Genomic DNA, 20,255 nt, shown 5'->3' with positions numbered 1-20,255 from the left:
ACCCTCTCCAATCTGGGACATCCCTCTCACTATCCAGGACTGCTGGCTCCCAACCGCTCGCCTGCCTGCATTCCTGATTGCCCCTAACTGCTTCTGCCTGCAGCCTGATCACCCCCTAACCACACCCCTGCCAGCCTGAACGACGCCTAACTGCTCCCCTACCAGCCTGATTGCCTCTAACTGCCCTCACTTACCAGCCTGGTCGCCCCTAACTGCCCTCCCCTGCCAGCCTGGTTGCATCCAACTGCCCTCCCCTGCCAGCCTGGTTGCATCCAACTGCCCTCCCCTGCCAGCCTGGTTGCATCCAACTGCCCTCCCCTGCAGGGCTGGTCCCCCCCCCAACTACCTTCCCCTGCAGGCCTGGTCCCCCCCAACTGCCCTCCCCTGCAGGGCTGGTCCCCCACAACTGCCCTCCTCTGCAGGCCTGGTCCCCCCAACTGCCCTCCCCTGCAGGGCTGGTCCCCCCCAACTGCTCTCCCCTGCAGGCCTGGTCCCCCTCAACTGCCCTCCCTGTAGGCCTGGTCCCCCCAAACTGCCCTCCCCTGCAGGCCTGGTCCCCCCAAACTGCCCTCCCCTGCAGGCCTGGTCCCCCCAAACTGCCCTCCCCTGCAGGCCTGGTCCCCCCCCAACTGCCCTCCCCTGTAGGCCTGATCGCCCACAACTGCCCTCCCTTTCAGGCCTGGTTGCCCACAACTGCCCTCCCCTGCTGGCCATCTTGTGGAGGCCATATTGTATCCACAGGGGGGCAGCCATCTTGTGTGTTGGAGTGATGATCAATTTGCATATTACCTCTTTATTATGTAGGATTGTCAATGATAGGTAAATTAGCAGAGTCACATAAAGCTTCCTGAAAAACCAGAAATTGGGAACTAGAAATTTTAAGCAACCTCATACTTTCATTCTATAAAGTACAAAATCAACAGCCTTTGGCTCAGTTTACAGGAATACCAAGATGGTTAGAATACACTTCCCTCTGACATCCCATGATGTAGGCAATTTGATGATGCTGTGGACGAGACACTGGCCATGAAACAAAGCCGATGAGAACATTAGCTCGCGTTGAAATGCCCCTCCTGAATTAAGCCCTCTGAGAGCACTCTACCAGAAAGACCTCCGTTGGAGGCCAGGCCCAGCCTGTTGAACTGGTGTGTGAATTCATTGCCAGTCACTCCACCAACCCTGAGCACAGGCACCTGCTCGAGGCACCAGGGATACAATAACAGACAAAACACACAAATCCCTGCCCTTGGCGATCTTACATTGGAGTTTTGTGAGAGACAAACAATGAATCAAACAAATGGTATAGGCTGTTAGAAGGTGATGGTGCCAAGGAGAAACTCAGAGCAAGGAAAAATAGGCCAGAGGTGTGGGGTGAGTATGCAGTTTTAAACGGGATCAGGGAAGACTACAGACAAAGGTTACAGAGGGAGCCAGCTTTGTTTCTCTCCCAGGCAAGGGAAAGAAGTGCAAAGGCCCTGTGGCCAGCAGAACAGAGAGGGGGAACAGAAGAGGAGATGAGGGCAGATTGTGAGAGCTTTGTAAGGACTTTAGCTTTTACTGTCATATCAGAATGAGGTATGCTGGGCAAGAATTCTGCCCAAGGAAATTCAGGATAGTTGTTTATATGGACTAATTATGAACTGCATGTTACCTTTCCTTTAGAAAACAGAGCAAATTATGCTCCCTGCAATCTACACCAAACTTTACCATCCAGGTATTTTCCATCTGTGGGCCTGGCCCTGTGGACACATTCTTCCCAGATTCTTCTCAGCATGTTTTAAGTGCCCAGAGGCTGATTCCACCTCCCAGAGAGGCGATGAATGCTTCCCTGTTCTGCAGACACTGGTTTGTAGTCTGGGTAATCTTCTTCTGGGCAAAATGCAATGAAACATCCAGGGCAGAGTCTGTAAACTAGGAATAAAAATAACAACAACAGTTCACATTATCTAGTGCTCACTCTTTGCCAAAGTCTTTAGCTGGCTGAGCTGTTTTCTTAGATTCTTTTCTTTAACCCTCATACAACCTTATCAGGCAGGTACTATTATTGCCCAAGTTAACTGGTAAATAAATTTGCCCGATACTACCTGGTTAGTGTGTGATGGAATCTCACAGAAACTCAGATCTTTGGATCCAGAGTCCATATTCTGAAGCACCAAAGTTAAGTGAATACAGAGGTCTCTGGTTCTAGCTTCTCCATTGCTGATTGTGTGAATTAGAAGTGTAGAAATGAGAGGGAAATGGAACACCATTTTCTTTTTGCCCTGATAAATGAAATAAATCTAAAGATGCAGTTCTTGTTTTATTTTTAGACATTTTGGCCAAGCAATAGTCCTTAGGATCGAATCTGAAACCTGGGTAAGTGCTCTGGCCAGAATCAAACCTGCCACTTTCTGTTGTACGGGATCGACACTCCAACCAACTGAACCACATCGGCCACGGCCACTGGGGAGATTCTTAACTGTATTGTGCTAGAACCCAGAGCGGACCTGGTCACATTACAAATGTTAGTCTCAGAGGCCACCTGTAACCATCTGAAAGACCTTCAAGGAAGTCGAAACCAGTTTTAAGAACCACTGACTATGCTCAAATTATTTCCCTACACTTCTCTAGTGAGTCTTTCCACCTATTAAATATAGCCTATTCCTCATTAAAGTGAACTTGAGTACTATTCCAAGCTCAAACGATGTCTTAAAGGCACCCATGACAACATGTGAAACATCTCACTCTGTTTTTCTTTTCCAACCAAGAACAAATTATCTTGGAACCTGACTAATTTTAACTGTGGGAATATAACACAAACCTTGTGTTCAATAAGTGCACTGGCAATTGTTGTCATTATTTATATCACTTTATTGCAAGCAGGGTACTGTGAGTTCCATACAAACACATCCGCCCTCTCTGTGGGCTCCCAGAAGTCTCTCACCACAGTGGGGGCTCTTCGCCCTTGGAAGGGCTTTCTCTCCACTTGGATTAAAACAGGCTTTATTTTGCCAGGGTTCTGCATGTGTTTTTGTGGGGAATTTCTTGCTGTCCTCCACATTCCTTCTTCAACACTCTGCATGTCACAGACTATCACCAGCATTGAGGACACCCTTCTCTCCCCACCTATACTTCATTAAAGAGAGAAGTGGGATTTGCTGTTTTCAAACATAAACACAGAGGACATGCTGAGGGATAGCTTAACACATGCGTGAATGCAGTAGAACTTCTGTGGTAGGATGTTAAATAGAGGGAGAAAAATCAGAACGGTCAGTTTCAGTGTGCTTACAAAAACACGTTTTTCCCATCCGACGCTGCCCTGTTGAAGCAGGTGCTCCTGGGCCTCGCTTCAGCAACTGCCCACCAGGATTCTTGCCTCTGCTGCTCAGCTTTCACAGCTGGTTCAGGTAACATTTGATAGGCTTTTTTCAGCGGGAAGGGAATTCCAAATGAATCAGCTAAAGTCATAGAATCCGATTTGACTTCAGGGAGGAAAAAGCAGCAGAAACACAAGTTTTCAAATGCTTGGCAGGAGCCCATGGCAAGACTAAAATAGTCTAAACCCAAATTGAGTGATTTTGTGTCAAATGAAGATTTCCTATGGGTCCTAAATCTGCTCCAGAATCTGCTTGGAAATCACTATGCATCCATACTTTGCAAAGATCGAGGTAGTTTACTGGGCACTCTTTCTAGGTAAGAGATTCCAGAGACCGAAGATTGATGGAAATGAAAGGTAGGGAGCATTCTGATTCAGGAACACTCCCCTGCAAGGTCTCCATAGTCAAACGCTAGCCAGACCCCCAACACTTTCAAACTTAGAGGTATGTTTTTCAGAAACCATGCTGTACATTTTTTAAAAAATATATATCTTTATTAATTTCAGAGAGGAAGGGAGAGGGAAAGAGAGATAGAAACATCAATGATGAGAGAGAATCATTGATTGGCTGCCTCCTGCACGTCCCCTACTGGGGAGCAAGCCCGCAACCCAGGCATGTGCCCTTGACCAGAATCGAACCTGGGACCCTTCAGTCTGCAAGCTGATGCTCTATCCGCTGAGCCAAACCGGCTAGGGCCATGCTGTACCTTTTTTTAAAAAGCGGTTTATATATTTTTTTCTTAAGTATTTTTTTATTTATTTCAGAGAGAGGAAGAGAGAGTGAGAGAGGGATAGAAACATCAACGATGAGAGAGAATCTTTGAATGGCTGCCTCCTGTATGCTCCCTACCTGGGGTCCAGCTGCAATCCCAGCATGAGCCCTGATGGCCAGATGAGGGCCAAACAACTGAGCCACACCAGCCAGGGCCATGCTGTACCACTTTTATCCAGCAGAGAGAAGTAGAGTGCCAAATCAGTGCAGAAATATCCAGAACTCCAATGTACACACACACACACACACACACACACACACACACACACACACTATTCAGCTTGATATTTGCCCTGTGATTTTTAGATACTGAAGAATACTGTCACAGGATTAAAAATACATTCTGGATGAAGCCAGCTTTGCACAAAATGCTGCAAAAGGAGATGTTTATTTTAGGTAAGTGCTGTAGCCTCTGCCACGCCTCAGAAGTCCCTGGGAGACATTGTGCAGCATGATGCCGTTTCAGGCTTGGCCTTCTGGCAGTCTGGTGTTTCCATATTGTCCATTCCCCAAGCTTTGAAACAACCTGCTAAGGTCATGCAATGTCTCTGTGTTCTTCTGAGTCCAGGCTTTATCCAGTCTTCAAACCATGGCACTTTCTACATCAGCTAACAGGGATGGTCAGGTTCCCGCCCTCTCCTATTTGTTCCACCAAGTGGAAAAGAGTGAGTTCAGACTGAAGTGCAATCCATTTTCAGTCATCATGTTTTGGAGTCATATAAACTCTTAATCATGCCAAATCTCAGGGTCCAAGCAGTTTTCTGAAGCCCTGTTTTTCCACCCACCCCACCCCCCTTCTTCACAGCCCGGGTCCCTGTGCTTTTTGGCACTGATACAGCACTGCCTGGCTTCCCCTCATCAGAGGTGATGGCCTTTTGCTGATGTCATAGATCAGTGGTTCTCAACCTTTCTAATGTCGCGACCCTTTAATACAGTTCCTCATGTTGTGGTGACCCCCAACCATAAAATTATTTTCGTTGCTACTTCATAACTGTAATTTTGCTACTGTCGCGACCCACAGGTTGAGAACCGTTGCTGTAGAGCCTAAGACCATCAGAAAACACAGATATTTACATTACGATTCATAATAGTAGCAAAATTACAGTTATGAAGTAGCAACGAAAATAATTTTATGGTTGGGGGTCACCACAACATGAGGAACTGTATTAAAGGGTCGCAGCATTAGAAAGGTTGAGAACCGCTGTATAGATGGAGAAAAGTTTTCTTCACTATGCTTTCTAGGTTCTGAAAGTAGTTAAAAGCATTCTATTAACCTTTTAACTATTGTGCTCTTCTGGGAAAGAAAGATTTTTGAGCAGAGGATACTCCTCAAATAGAAACAGATGACATGGAATGGCTTAGGCATGCCTCACCCTTTCCAGCCCCCATGGGCTTCTTCACTACCCAACATAGAGGATATAGACCCCAGTGCAACCATGCACTTAGTCCAGAAGGGCTCTTCAAATTGTATCCTAATGCCATGGATTTACTTTTACTAAGAGAACAGAGAGAGGGATCATATAGCTGGTAAGGGTTGTCATTAAGAGTCAGCAAGGATTCTAGTTACCAGTGATTCTGGATACTCAGCATCAATGAGGTAGAGAGCCATCTTCTTGCTCTGAAGTTTGAACTTGCCAACTTGAAATATTTTCCCAGTGACTGGCTCCCATCCTAGGTCAGTGGCTAAAATATAATGCAATGAATAGCTACTTGAAGGTTATCAGTAACTTCAACAATACTAATCAATAATATTTTTTAAATGTATTAAATGCCTGCATTACAGTAATATAGCAATAGAATATTAAAACTTAAAAAGGTTAAAAGGGGGGACAAGAATAGGAAACAGAAGTAGTAAGGGGAAAGGAATAGTTAGTAAAAAAGAAAATCTTTGGGCAGGGTGTGGCAGACAGCCACCAAATAACCTTTTCAGATGCCACTAATGGATTCATGTCCTAGGCCCCTGAGATCCATGCCCATTTGTGAAATCCAACTGGGGGATTTGTTCTGACAAGCAGCAATAAAACTAAAGCTGATATCTGTATTGACAATAACCTATTCATGACATGGGAGATATGCCTTCTGTGTAAGGCTTACTCTCTATCATGTTCCTAAATTGGCTTACTGTTAACCTGAAAATAAAAAGGCCTTTCAAAGTGAGACACAACAAGCACTTATTGACATAAATAAGAATAGTTATTCAGGAATCATTAATGGAGGCAGAATCCCAAGTAATGTTCCAACTAGGAGACAAAGGCAATGGGTGTTTGTGAGAAAGGGAAGGAAAACAATTACATCAATAGAAGGAACCCATTTCTATTGGTGCAGATAACATAACATAGTGATGTTAACCCTAAACAATGTTTTTAATTTTTTCAGTCCAGTAAGTCAGCAGTTTAGTAGTCATAACAATCGCTTTCTTGTTATCTTTGCTAACAGTTCTTTTGCAAGGCACAGTGTTGCTTAGATCCAGTCCAAAGGATATTTTGCCCTGTTTAACATTCCAAAGATTTGGGACATAACACCTGCAAAGCAGTTCCTCTGACGTGGCAGTTACAGCTCCATTTTAAAGTGGCTCCGTTTATGTTATTGTTTACATGAACAGAAACAGCTGTTATATAAATCAGGTTCCTGGGCTCCATTTCAGAACTAATGAATCCAGTGTCTGGGTTGGGCTGGTCTGGGTCCAAGGTTTGGGTTGCTTTTTATTTTTAAGCTCCTTGGTGCTGATAAATCATTTTTGTGGGTTTGTGGGGGGGTTTTTTTTGTTTTTTTTTTTTGTTTTGTTTTTTGGTCTTCTTGCAAATGTGTCAGGAGAAGCACCATAGGGAAATTCCAGCTCAACTGTAATTAACTGACTGGCTCATCCGGGGGAGCACCCATAAGGCCTGGTAAGCCAGTGCCCCAAGCCCTTCTGGATGTTTTAGACAGCCAGGAGAGAAACCAAGGCATGTAAGAGGGTTGAATTGCGACATGAGGGGTGAGAGCCTCATGGAGCTCAACCCATAAGCAGTACACTTTGCAACCCACTACATAACACCCCTAGAAAATTTGCTCAGACTCTGCAGATATTCAATAATAATAATAAATTTTAAAAGATGGAAAATTGCACCTCTGAGGTTGCTAAACCCCAAGAATCCCAGCCCCCTGTTAACACTCCAGCAGGGTACATGTACAATTCATATCGAATTTCAACTTGCAAGTATCTACAAAAATGGGAAAATTTAACTAAAAATGATACCAACTTGAAATGGCCAAAGTGGGGAACTTTTGACACCCCCAAGTTGATTTTTCTGCGCCCTCAATTAGAAAAAGCTGGCTCTAAAATTAAGTTAAATGAATGGGAAGTTTATCTTGATTGGAAATTAGAGGCTACTAGGAGAGGATCGGATAAAATATCTTCCCTACAAGAAGTTAATAAGAAAATTTTGGAGACTGTCTCTGAACTAAAGAAGGCTATTGAAGCAAGTAAGTGCCAAGACCCCATTCCTCCCCCTCCCACTGCTCCTCCGCTATACCCTTTGCTCTCTGAGCTTCCTTGTGCAGACTTGCCCTCCACCTCTCTTCTTCCTTCTTCTATATCTCCTCAACTACCATTCCCTGCTGACCTAGGGGAAAATGAGAATACAAACTCAGAGAAAGATAATTCAAGAATTCTAACAGCTCCTTTCCGGGAAAAACCTGTCTCAGGTAGAGGGGATCCAGCAATTGTATATGTTCCTTGGACTAGAACAGAATTAAGAACCCTAACTAAAGATTTTCCTGACCCTCTGCAGGACCCTGATGGGTTTGCAAAGGAATCTGATTTAACTGTTAGAACATATGATCCTGGCTATTCTGACCTGTTCCAATGAATACACCTACTGGTTTCTGAGAGCAAGGCAACAGAATGGCTGAATATGGTTCACTGGCATACTCCTGTAGATGATTTTTTAAAACAGAAAGAGACAGACAGAGAAAAATGCAGGGAATTGGCCCACCGGCTTTATCAAGCCATACCTGAAATTTTTCCTCGGAGAATGAACTGGACCAAGATCCAGCAATGTAAAAGAAAGCCTGATGAACCAGGGCTTGATTTCTTTGAACGTTTTGAAAAGACTTTCAAACGATATTCAGGTCTGTCGCCAGACAGTTTCAAGTATCATCAAAACGACCCCTTACTAAATTCAGCATTTTTGGAAGGACTAGATGAAGAACTTGTAACTCTGATCAAACAACATAAATTAAACTGGCAGACTACCCATGCTGATGAACTGGCTATTCTGGCTATTCAGCTATCTAAAACTATCCAAAAGAGAGAAAAAGATAATAAAGTTACCCAAATTATGAACTTACATCTTCAACAATTAAGCAACCAAGCCAGTTCTACTCGAAGTCTCTTAGAAAAGGAGAGAAAGGAATCTGTTTTTACTGCAAAAAGCCAGGCCACCATAAGAAAGACTGTAGAAAACTGAAATGGGATTTGCAAAGAGAAAACAGACAGAAGCAAGCATAGGGCTCCTCCGAGGACTATGAGAGGGTACTTCACTTCTCCTTACTAATACTTTAGGAGAAATTGAAATTATCATAAAAGGAGAAGTTACTAAAGCCCTTGTGGATACTGGGGCCACTTTATCTGTCCTTAACCCTACCCATTTAAGATTCCCTCTCCCTCGGAGCAAAGCTTCTGTACAAATGGTAGGGGTATCTAACCAAACAATGACTGTTTTTAAGTCAGAACCTGTCCCCTTTCAACTAGGGGATGTTATGGGGCAACATATATTCTTTGGGTCAAATCGGCCCCAATTCACCTGATAGGGAGAGATTTTCTTGAAACCCATGATGCTCATATATCTTTTTCCTGAAAAGGTGAAATGTATTTAGAACTAAATGAATCAGATACTGAACCAATTGGGAAAATAATGATTTTAGAGGAACTTTCACCAGAGGAAAATAATCTTGAAACTGAACATTTGTTGCAAGAAGTTCCAATGCAACTTTGGGCCCTTTCCAGTAGAGATATTGGCAAAATTGAGTCAGCCACTCCTATTAAAATAACTATTGATAGTACTTTGCCTTTACCTAGTATTCGCCAATATCCTCTAAGACCTGACGCACTAGCTGGGATTAAGCCCATTATACAAGATTACTTAAAAAGAGGACTTACAATTCTATGTACAAGTCCCTGTAATTCTCCTATCTTTCCAGTAAAGAAACCAAATGGGAAAGGATGGAGATTTGTGCAGGATCTCAGAGCTATAAATAGGATATTTATTCCCCGACATCCTGTGGTTCCAAATCCACATACTTTATTATCAACTATTTCTGAGGACTGCCAATATTTTTCAGTAATAGATTTATGTAGTGCTTTTTTCAGCATTCCAGTAGGAAAGGACAGTCAATATCTCTTTGCTTTCACTTGGGAAGATTAACAATTTACTTGGACTGTGATGCCCCAAGGATATACAGAAAGTCCCACCTATTTCTCCCAGATATTAAAAGCTGATCTAAATGATGTTAAATTTCCTAGAGATTCCACTCTAATTCAGTATGTGGATGATTTACTTGTACGCTCTAGGACATTACTAGACTCTCAAAAGGACACAATTTACCTACTGCAACAGCTAGCTATAAAGGGACATAAGGTCTCAAAGGATAAGCTTCAATTTTGCTTACCTCAAGTAAAATACCTTGACCATCTCATATCAAAGGATGGGCTACTGCTTAACCCCGAAAGACTTAGAGGAATCCTATCTTTCCCTCTTCCAAAAACAAAAAAAAAGCAGCTTAGAGGATTCCTGGGCTTGACTGGATATTGTAGAAATTGGGTTCCAAGCTTTTCATTGATAGCCCAGCCTCTCTATGCCCTGTTAAAGTCAGATACACCTGGTCCAATTCAGTGGAACCCTGAAGGGAAACAAGCTGTTGAGACTCTGAAGGAGGTACTGTCTAAAGCTCCTGCTCTGGGGCATCCAAACTATAAACTTCCCTTCTTCCTTTTCACGTATGAAAGTAAGGGCAATGCTTTAGGAGTTCTAACTCAGAAACACAGAGACCACCGTAGACCTATAGGGTATTAGAGTCAGCAACTAGACTCAGTGGCAAAAGGGCTCCCTCCTTGCATGAGGGCCATCTCAGCTACAGCCTTATTATGTAAACAGACAGAAGAGATAGTCATGGGCTCCCCTTTAAATATATATGTTCCTCATTCTGTTGAATCCTTGCTGAACTCTCATCACACTCAACACTTCTCTGTCAGTCGACTGGCTCCTTATGAAGTACTCCTGCTCTCTGCACCTAATATTACTTTAACTCGGTGTAATCACCTTAACCCTGCCACATTGTTACCCTCTTTACAGGATGGAGACACCCACAATTGTGTTTTACTTACTCACCACCTTCTTGCTCCTAGGAACGATTTACAGGAAACTCCTATTGATAATGCTGACTTAATTTGGTTCCCAGATGGATCCTATCTAAAGGATGAACAAGGACATTTCCGAGCTGGATATGCCATAACTTCCATGGTGGATATAATTGCAAGTTCTTATCTGCCTGGAATCAGATCTGCCCAGCAAGCTGAACTCATTGCTTTGACTCGGGCTTGCCAATTGGCCAAAGGTCAAGTAGCCAATATCTACACTGATAGTCGCTATGCATTTGGTGTAGCTCATGACTTTGGAATGTTATGGAAGCAGCGAGGCTTCTTAACTTCCTATGGGCAGCCCATAAAAAATGGAAAACTGGTTGCAGAATTTTTAGATGCCATACAGCAACCAAAACAATAGGCAATTATAAAAAATCCCAGGGCATTCTAAAGCCACCACCATGGAAGCAAAAGGAAATCATTTTGCTGATGCTGCAGCTAAGCAGGCAGCATTGAACAGTCAAGTTATCCAGACGCAAGAATGTTCTTTACTTCCTATTAAATCAATAAAAGATTATCTTTTACAGTTTCAACACACAGCCACGGAAGATGAAAAGAGAATATAGCAACAAAAAGGGGGAACTTTTGACCTAGACAGACAGATATGGCTTGGACCCAATCAGAAACCTATTTTACCTGTAGGGGCCCAACTCCCTGTACTTCAACATGTTCATGAGCTAACACATTGGGGTCCTGAAAAGATGGTTTCATGGAGTAAACAATATTACTGGTAACCTTCTCCTACAATAGCTCATAAAGTGTACAGCAAATGCTCCATCTCTCTAAAATATAACCCAGGAAAACTACTCCATGGATCCCAAGGACATTTCACACTTCCTTTGGGCCCATTTGAAATATGGCAATTGGATTTCATCCAAATGCCATCATTTCAAGGTTACAAATATATATTAATCATGATTTGTATGTTTTCTCACTGGGTTGAGGCATTCCCTTGCAGGAGAGCAACAGCCTTAACAGTTGGTAAATTGTTACTAGAAAAAATAATTCCTAATTGGGGAATTCCCTCTCAGTTACATAGTGACCGAGGGACTCATTTCACTGGGCAAATAATAAAATCCATCTGTAACATTTGGCCTATACTACAGCATTTCCATTGTGCCTATCACCCCCAGTCTTCTGGACTGGTGGAATGTACCAACGGTATAATCAAAACTCAACTAGCCAAAATTTCAGAAGCCTTTAATCTCCCCTGGACAAAAGCTCTTCCTATAGTACTCCTCAACCTGAGATCTACTCCTTTTGGTAAACATAAGCTTTCTCCTTATGAAATAGTCACTGGTCGCCCTATGCATCTGGATGAAGGGGCATATGAACCAACTTTACTAAAAGGAGACATTGTACATTATTGTCAAGGGCTTATTAACCAACTTAAAGAAATTGATAAATTGGTAACAGATTCATTTCACAGTGTGCTTCCGGGAGACGAAGATTTCAAAGATTACGGCTTACAACCAGGAGATTTGGTGTATTGGAAAAGACACCGAATAAAAGACTCTCTCCAACCTCGTTGGAGGGGACCTTACCAGGTATTATTAACTAACTAACCCATGTGCAGCTAAACTTAAAGGAATTAGCTCATGAATTCACATTTCTCATTTAAAAAAGGCACCTGACTGTGAATGGACATCTACTCCCATCTCTGACACCCATCTCCATCTGCAGCGGAGATCAAAGACTTTTCAAGGACAAGAAACAGCTGAGACCTTTCGAGGACGAGAAGTCGCTGACCACGGAGGCAGACAGCTATCCCAAGACAACGTCAACAAGGCCTGTATGCTCATAAACTGATACTGCTTGAACCTTGTTTTTATATTATCTGATTGTTATTGATTGAATGTATATAAAATGATTTTCATATTATTATTACCCATATGGAAACAATATCTGCCTCCCCAGACCTCCTACCATATTAGATATGAAAAATTTAACTTGGATACCTGCTAATCTTTCCCACCTACTATACAGTGATGTTCTGATTATCAAGTATGATCGTGAAATTAATGCTTTATAGGCCACATATTGGTTTTCTCCTACTATCAATATAAGCTTTGGTACATTTTTTTCTGGCTATATCTACTTTAAAGGACCCACCTTAAGCAAATACCTCCAAGAACACCTCCCTGATAATTCCACTGGTAGAATTATATATGGTTCTAACCTAGATGAATATTGTATAGCTATAGAGATGGATGATGGAAAGCTAAGAAAAACACCTGGGTATGATAGCCAAAGGCTTGCAGCAGCCTGTCCTATTTGTCATAGCATATCTTGTCCTCGGACTCACCAGCCATGCTCTTGTGGCTGGATGTCTGTGAAACAAGAAAGAAATCAATGGGTCCCCATTTCAGAAATTATTGGCATTACTTGGTGGGTGGATATGTCTGTAACTATTCCACCCTCCTTGTGTCCTGGACGCTTGTGGAAAGCCCTATGGAATACTCAAACTCTAGCTCATTTGGGGGTCACCTCCACCCATTTAACTATGGCATGGGAAACTCAACATTTTTGGGTCCACTCAGTATAACCTAACTGCTCCCAAGCCATAGCTACCCAATGGCAACAACATTCCTGGTGGATCCAACAATATTGGCCCCCTAAAAGAAGAAAAAGGGGAATACTTGGAGGAGTAGGGGCTGGCCTTGGTATTCTGGGACAAGCTGAACTTGCAGCTAATGAAGAAAGTCATTCATTAGAAAAAGATTCTTTATCTCAAATAGGTCATATAGAGGGAATGCTATTTCAGGAAGAAGGAAAAGGGTGGGAAGCAGCATGGAAAGACAATAAAGCCTTAGTTTCATGAATAGAACAGACTCGACAGACTATAAAAACTCATGCATAAACCCAACAATGGGAGCATGCCTGTACCCTAACTCAACAGGGCCTATTATCTATGCTAATGTAAGGAATATGAAGTGGCTATGAAACAATGGCCAACTATAATGGCTGCAGGAGCCCAGGCCAGACACGTATGGGACTCATATGGTTCTCCAGGAATTTGGAAAATTTTGGATGGGAAATGCGATCTACAACGTTGTGTCTTAAAAGCCCAGGTGCCTCAGTTAAATCCTAAGCTTAAATTCCCAGTAGTTCAACTGGCCAGCATAGGAACCATCCTAAATAATACTAGAACACTTCCAATGGAAGTAGATGGGCCATATTTAAAAATAATAAACAATGGGAATCCATCTCACTGTCTGATTGTGAAAGTCAGAAAGGTGAATGGTTATGCCCCCAATCCATATGGAATACTGAATTCACCCAGTCCTGGCCTATTGTATCTACCCCCATGAATAACAACATATGGTATATGGGAAAGGGGAGTTTTTGCTGGGAAGGGTTAAAAAACTCTTCTGTTATACTAAGCGATTTTTACTGTAATAACACCAAGTTTACATTAAATAATACTGGATTATGGTTTAACACTAAAATTATAGGCAGAATAACTTTGCCTGAGGTTCATAAAACCTATGATAATATTGATACTGAAAAACCAATGTATTGGGAAATTGAACTTAATCCTCCCCATGAAGTCATTTCTATGGAAACTAATTGGCCAGAAGAAAAATTAGAGCTTCTAGATAATGAAATAGTAGAGAGTATTAATTCATCTGGCCAAACATATCATAAGGTACAAATGACAGTGGATGAAGGAGAAAAACATATAATTAGCTTAATAAAAAATTATGATAATACGTGTAAAGGGTTTTTCGGTTGGCTGGGATGCTTGTTCCCCTTAGACTTTTCCTTGTCTAGTATTAGACATTTTCTGTTCCTAATCACTGTTATTGGTTTAGTATTGTTACTTTTGTTCATGATATGTAAATGTTATATTAGATGCAGAAAAGCAAAACGTGAGACAAACAGCAAAAAGACTCGGATCATGGTGGCTCAAAAATTAGAAATGATCCAGAATACTTTTTAACAAGGACATATAGGATCTGACTGCCTCCCATTTACCTGCCATATATATACACACACACACACACATACACACACACACACACACACACACATATATGTGTGTATATATATATATACACACACACACACACATATATGTGTATATATATATACACACATACACACATATGTGTGTATATATATACACACATACACACATATATGTGTATATATATATATACACACACATACACACACATATATGTGTATATATATATATGTGTGTGTATATATATATATGTATATATATATATATATATATATTCTAAGGTTATGGTCTTGCCCCATCCCCAGTGGTCCACCTGTTCAGCAAGACATGCTGACACTGAGACATCCTAGGAATGAGCCTTCCTAGGACCGTGGGACTCCATTATCCAACCAAAAGGTTGGTCATCAATGCATCCTTTGGATTGATTTATGACCAAAAGGGGGATGTGTGGACGAAAGGAGCCACATGCTAACCTGACAAGCTCAGGGGAGGCCTGCGTGGCAGTCTTGCAAACTCAGAGATTTAAAATAACTACAAAAGATGGTTTGAAAATTAAATATTTAACTACAAACAGGTTATAGTGGGTAGTCATGTCCTAGGCCGATATTTTCCCTGACAAAGATCAACTTAGATCTTCTTGACTGAGCCCATTTGCCTTTTTGCCTCTAAGATAACATATCTGTGAGATGTCTGGGTAACTTGTAACTTCCTTTTTACCCCGACCCCTCAGGGCACAACAGATGGCACCGGGACATTCCCTCATTGTTATTGTTATCAAGTTAATTGTCAACTGTTAATTACGTTAAAGTATCCTGTATCCATCTCTGTAAAAGAAGCACATGTCCATCATTTCACTTTTTACCCTATCCCAGAGGTTTCCCCGCTTTGCTTTATCCCACCTCCCTAATCTATCACCAATGAATTTCATGTAACTCGCCTACATGAAATGTATAAATACAGATGTAACCCTCCATTTCTCTGGAGCATTATCTCAATTCATTGAGGTTCTGCTTGCTGGCATATGTTGACAGTTTGGCTCAAATAAACTCACAAAAATTCTTTACAGGTTTCAATGGTTTTTTTCGTTAACGATCCTCACTCAAGGATATTTTTTCCATTGATTTTTTTTTTTTTTCAAGAGAGAGTGAAAGGGAGGGGGAGAGAGAAAGAGAGAAACATGGATGTGAGAGAGACACGTTGATTGGTTGCCTCCAGCAGGCTCCTCAACTAAGGCCACAACCAGGGCCAGGGATTGAGTTACCTGCCCTTGACTGGAATCGAACCCGACACCTTTCAGTCCATGGGCTGACGCTCTAACCACTGAGCAACCGGCCAGGGTTCTTTTTTTTAAATTATTTTTTCAATTGCAATTTACATTCAATATTATTCTGTATCAGTTTCAGATGTTACAGCATAGACAATCATGTACTTTACAGAGTGGTCCCGCGATATTTCAAGAACCTACCTGACCACACATATTTATTAGATATTAATGACTATATTCTCTATGCTGTGTAATTTACATCTCTGGGACTATTCTGTCCACTTACACTTCAGTGGGACCAGCGCCCTTTTCCCAACGCAGGGAGGAAAAAGCACTTGCGCTCAGGCGCTGGGGCGCGGGGAGGCCTGGGCAGGCGGGAAGGAAGGATCTTCCCTTCTACTTCAACTCATCTAAACGCCCATTCGGGCCACTGGACTTCCCTGGGAGAACTACAGTCTCCCCCTCAATCAACTCCTCCCACGCCGCCTCCTCCCCCACCCCTCCCCTCCCCACCCCTACCCCCACGCACCCCCACCCCTCCCCTCCCCCACGCACCCCCACCCCTCCCCTCCCCCACGCACCCCCACCCCTCCCCTCCCCCACGCATCCCCACCCCTCCCCTCCCCCACACACCCCCTTCCCCCGTGCTAGGGAGCCCAGAGGGGCGGGGCCAGTTCCGCGACGCCTACTAGCTACGCCCCTTTCATTGAGGTCATCTTACCGCGAGACCGCTGAGTCACGCAGACCCGTCCCTCAGCGCCCGCGGCCCTGCATTTCGCACGCAGGTGCTTGGGCTGTTTGGTATCACCATGGAACGCCGAGAGACCCGCGATCGCGGCACGTCGCCCGGGCAACCAGGGACGATAAAACCTTTCCAAGGCGGCGGCGGCGGCGTAGCGGATGCGATGATGTCCAACCCCGAGCCTGGTCTGCCCCTTCTCCCGGGCACATCCTGTGCGGACCCCACGGTGAGGACTTAGCCGCCCAACCCCCACCTATGGCTACCTGCCCCCACCCTCCGGAGGCTTTGAAGGATTTGCCGTTTAGTGCACTTCCTTCCTCCTCGATTGTTCTCTCTGCCCTTCAAACCCGGCCTCAGCCCAACCCTGTTCTTTCTTACCCACCACGATTCTGTCGTCTCCCCATCCTCCCCAACCCCCGCCCCCCCCCCCCCCGCCGCAACACGCAGCTTCACCCTCCCTCTCATAGTCATTATCTTCCGCTCCATCCCTTTCTAGTTTTTCCACTCCACCTCTTGGCCTCCTTCGTTCAGTCTATTAGCATAGCCAGGGTCTTCCTTGCTGCTCTAGCCTCTGCTTCTTCTCGCTCTAGATCCGTTTCTCCACCTCACCCCCAAGCTCTCTGTCTAGGTCCCCCCTTATTCTCCCACATTGTACCCCTCTATGCGCAGCTCCATCCTTAACCACTTACCACCTCCGCACTAGCCTCGGCCCCTTCTCCCACTCAGCATCCCTATACCGTCATCCTCATCCCACAGCCACAACCCACTCTCTCCCCAGCCCATCCTCCCTGCCTCCTCCATCTTCTGAATCCTGGACCCAGTCATCATCCTCACTCCCAGCTCCATTTTCTGTCTTATGTGTCATTTCCACTTATCTTCTTTCTACCAGGTTCTTTTCCACAGTCGGCAGGCTTCTCATTTATGCTTCTACGCAGCTCCTTCCCTTTTCTGTCCAGCTCTTCTGCCTTTTCTATAATTTGCTCCCATCTTCTCCCCATTCCTGTATTATCTTCTTTCTCAATTGTTTCTCCAAAATTTAGACTTTCAACACAGGCCTATTTGCCTCCCAAACCACCCTTCCCTGCTTTGTAGAACATAATTCCATTCCAGTTCCTTCAAGGCCACCACAATTAATTTTTTTCTACCCCTAGCCCTATTATTTTTGCTCTAACATTTTAATAAAAGATTCATGTTTAGATTTTGTTTTGCCCTTTTCTGACCTTAAATGTATTTAGTTGCATTTTCTAGACAAAATTGAAGAGAGAAGAAAGTTGGGTTTTCTTTCTCCTAACATAGTTTAGCCCTTGACAAAATTATTTAGTATTTGTTTTAATTCTAGTAGGGTGACTGAAATATATGTTGGAAGATCAATATTGTGATTCAGTAGGCTGATTATCATAGGCTGAGACAATAACAATTTATATTTATATAGTTGATTAAGCTATAAGTTCCTCTCCATGGTCATAAAGGTAAGATAAAATACATAGTCAATTTATTTTTGGGGTGGGGGGGATGAATTGAAATTGAAAGTTTGATGAGGGAATTTGTATTCTGAATCTCTTTTTTAAATTATTCCTGCATGAAGACACAGCATCATAGATTTTTCTCTGCGTTGTAGGCACATTCCTGCCCATATGCAGGAGCAGCCTAAGCATTTGGTGTTGGAAGTGTGGATTACCCGCAAGACAGGGTTGAGTTGATATGGGGGGTTGATAACAGAGGTGTGACTGGAGGTGCCAGGCTCTAAGAACATATTGCTGTACTATATGTAAGATGAACTATGCATTGGACATATTTCATATTTTAAATACCTTGGGCAAATATCAACTCATTTGCCTTATTTGGAATTTGAAAAACATGGTTACTGTCTTCAGCATTGAAGGACTACATAAGTATATCTCTCACAGCATTCAAAACCATAATGATTAAGCAGGATGAGGGGAGGCCTTAGTTTTCCTTGCTTGAGATGCCTGTGAGGATCCACTAATAAAGGTCATATGTTGAGAGGTGTTAGTGATGTGTGTGTAAAATGGGGAAAGCAAATGAAGCAGCTGATTTGTGTCTGTCTTTAGAGGTAAAAGAGGAGGAGCTTGAAGTTACACAAATTACCTGGATAAGAAGTCAACTCAGCCCATTTTGTTCTATGTCATTTGTGTTATGCATCTGGAGCAGCACTTGTCAGCTGACTTACGACTCTGAATGTGTGAACTTAAAATAAAATTCACAATCCATAACTCTTCTAGCAAAGGTAGTTTACTTTATTGTACCTTTTATGTTAGTACAGATCTTGAAAGATGGTAAGTTGGGCTGCAAACAAATTAGGAGGTAGATAAGTAAGCCAGTCTATATAGAGCTAATATGCAAATGGTCATCACGCTGTCATGCCATAACGGCTCAGACACACAACACTGGGGAGAGAGGATTGGGGACCAGCCAGCCTGTGGCCCGGGAGAGGGACACGCTGCCTGCCCCGTGGTCCCGGGCGCCTGCAGCTGGCCAGGCGAAGCCAGCCCGGGTCCTGGGTGCCTGCAGCCAGCCAGAGGGAGGGAAGCCTGGGTCCTGGGTGCCTGTGACTGGCTGGAGGAGGGAATCCTGGGTCCCGGGTGCGGGGCAAGGCAGAGGCCGTTAGGGACGATCAGGCCAGCAGGGGAGCAGTTAGGGGCAATCAGGCGGGCAGGGGAGCAGTTAGGGGCGATCAGGCAGGCACGCAGGCGAGCTGTTAGGAGCCAGCGATCCTGGATTGTGAGAGGCAGTCAGACATCCCCCCCCACCCCGAGGGGTCCCGGATTGGAGAAGGTGCAGGCCGGGCTGAGGAACCCCCTGCCCCCTGCACAAATTTCATGCATCGGGCCTCTAGTTTTCTTAAAAAAGTATATTTTATGATTTATCCTAAATTTTATGTATATGTGTATGTGTATTTTTTTTTGTATATATACAGGTATATACACACACACATGATTTTGGAAGTAACCTATCATTACAAAGAGCCTTTTTTTACAGAAAAAGGAAAAAATATTCCATCAAATTAGCCTATAAATTTTCTTTTCAACTTTATTGAGATATAATTGATATATAGCATTGTGTAAATTTAAAATGTACCACTGGTTGATTTGCTGCACATATTTTGCAAAATGATTACCATCACAGTTTCAATTTCTATGGCTTTGTAATATACAAACTATAATTGACCCTTGAACAACTCAGGGGTTAAGGGCACACATGTCCGCACAGTTGAAAATTTGCATATAACTATAGTTGGCCCTCTGTATATATGGCTTTCTAACCACAGAATTGACCCTCGAACACAGCCGGTTTGAACTGCAAGGGTCAATTGAAAAAAAATTCACGTATAAATGGATCTGCACATTTTAAACTTATTTGTTCAATGGTCATTGTAATTTGAAATCAAGAAGTGCAATGCCTCCAGCTTTGTTGTTCTTTCTCAACATTGCTTTGGCTAATAGGGATCTTTTGTGGTGCCATACAAATTTTAGGATTTTTTCTATTTCTGTGAAAACTGCTATTGGAATTTTGATAGAGATTGCATTGAATATATAGATTGCCCTGGCTTTGTCCGGTCTAATTAGCATATTACGCTTTCATTATTATAGATTGTTCTGTTCAGATTTTCTATTTCTTCATGATTCAGTCCTGGTAGGTTGTATGCTTCTAGGAATTTATCCATTTATTTTCAGTTATCCAGCTTGTTGGCATATAACTGTTAATAGTAGTCTCTCATGGTCCTTGTA

The 20,255-nt window shown here is 43.1% G+C and overlaps 1 protein-coding gene across 2 annotated transcripts in view; it reads left to right on the top strand.

Annotated features, from left to right (window-relative positions):
• The first annotated feature begins 16,486 nt into the window (after window positions 1–16,486).
• The window catches only part of EFHC1 (EF-hand domain containing 1), a 71,270-nt gene continuing 67,501 nt past the window's right edge, over window positions 16,487–20,255 (top strand). For both annotated transcript variants that reach the window (XM_080666412.1, XM_080666411.1), the window contains exon 1: window positions 16,487–16,732. In XM_080666412.1, the coding sequence (XP_080522538.1) occupies window positions 16,574–16,732 (159 nt within the window). In that variant the 5' untranslated portion in view covers window positions 16,487–16,573. The remainder of the gene's footprint in view (window positions 16,733–20,255) is intronic.

This window comes from Plecotus auritus (genome assembly GCF_963455305.1).
Source record: "Plecotus auritus genome assembly, chromosome: 4".
NCBI lineage: Eukaryota > Metazoa > Chordata > Mammalia > Chiroptera > Vespertilionidae > Plecotus > Plecotus auritus.
The sequence above is the reverse complement of the archived record's forward strand: the minus strand, read 5'-3'. Positions and strand labels throughout refer to the sequence as shown.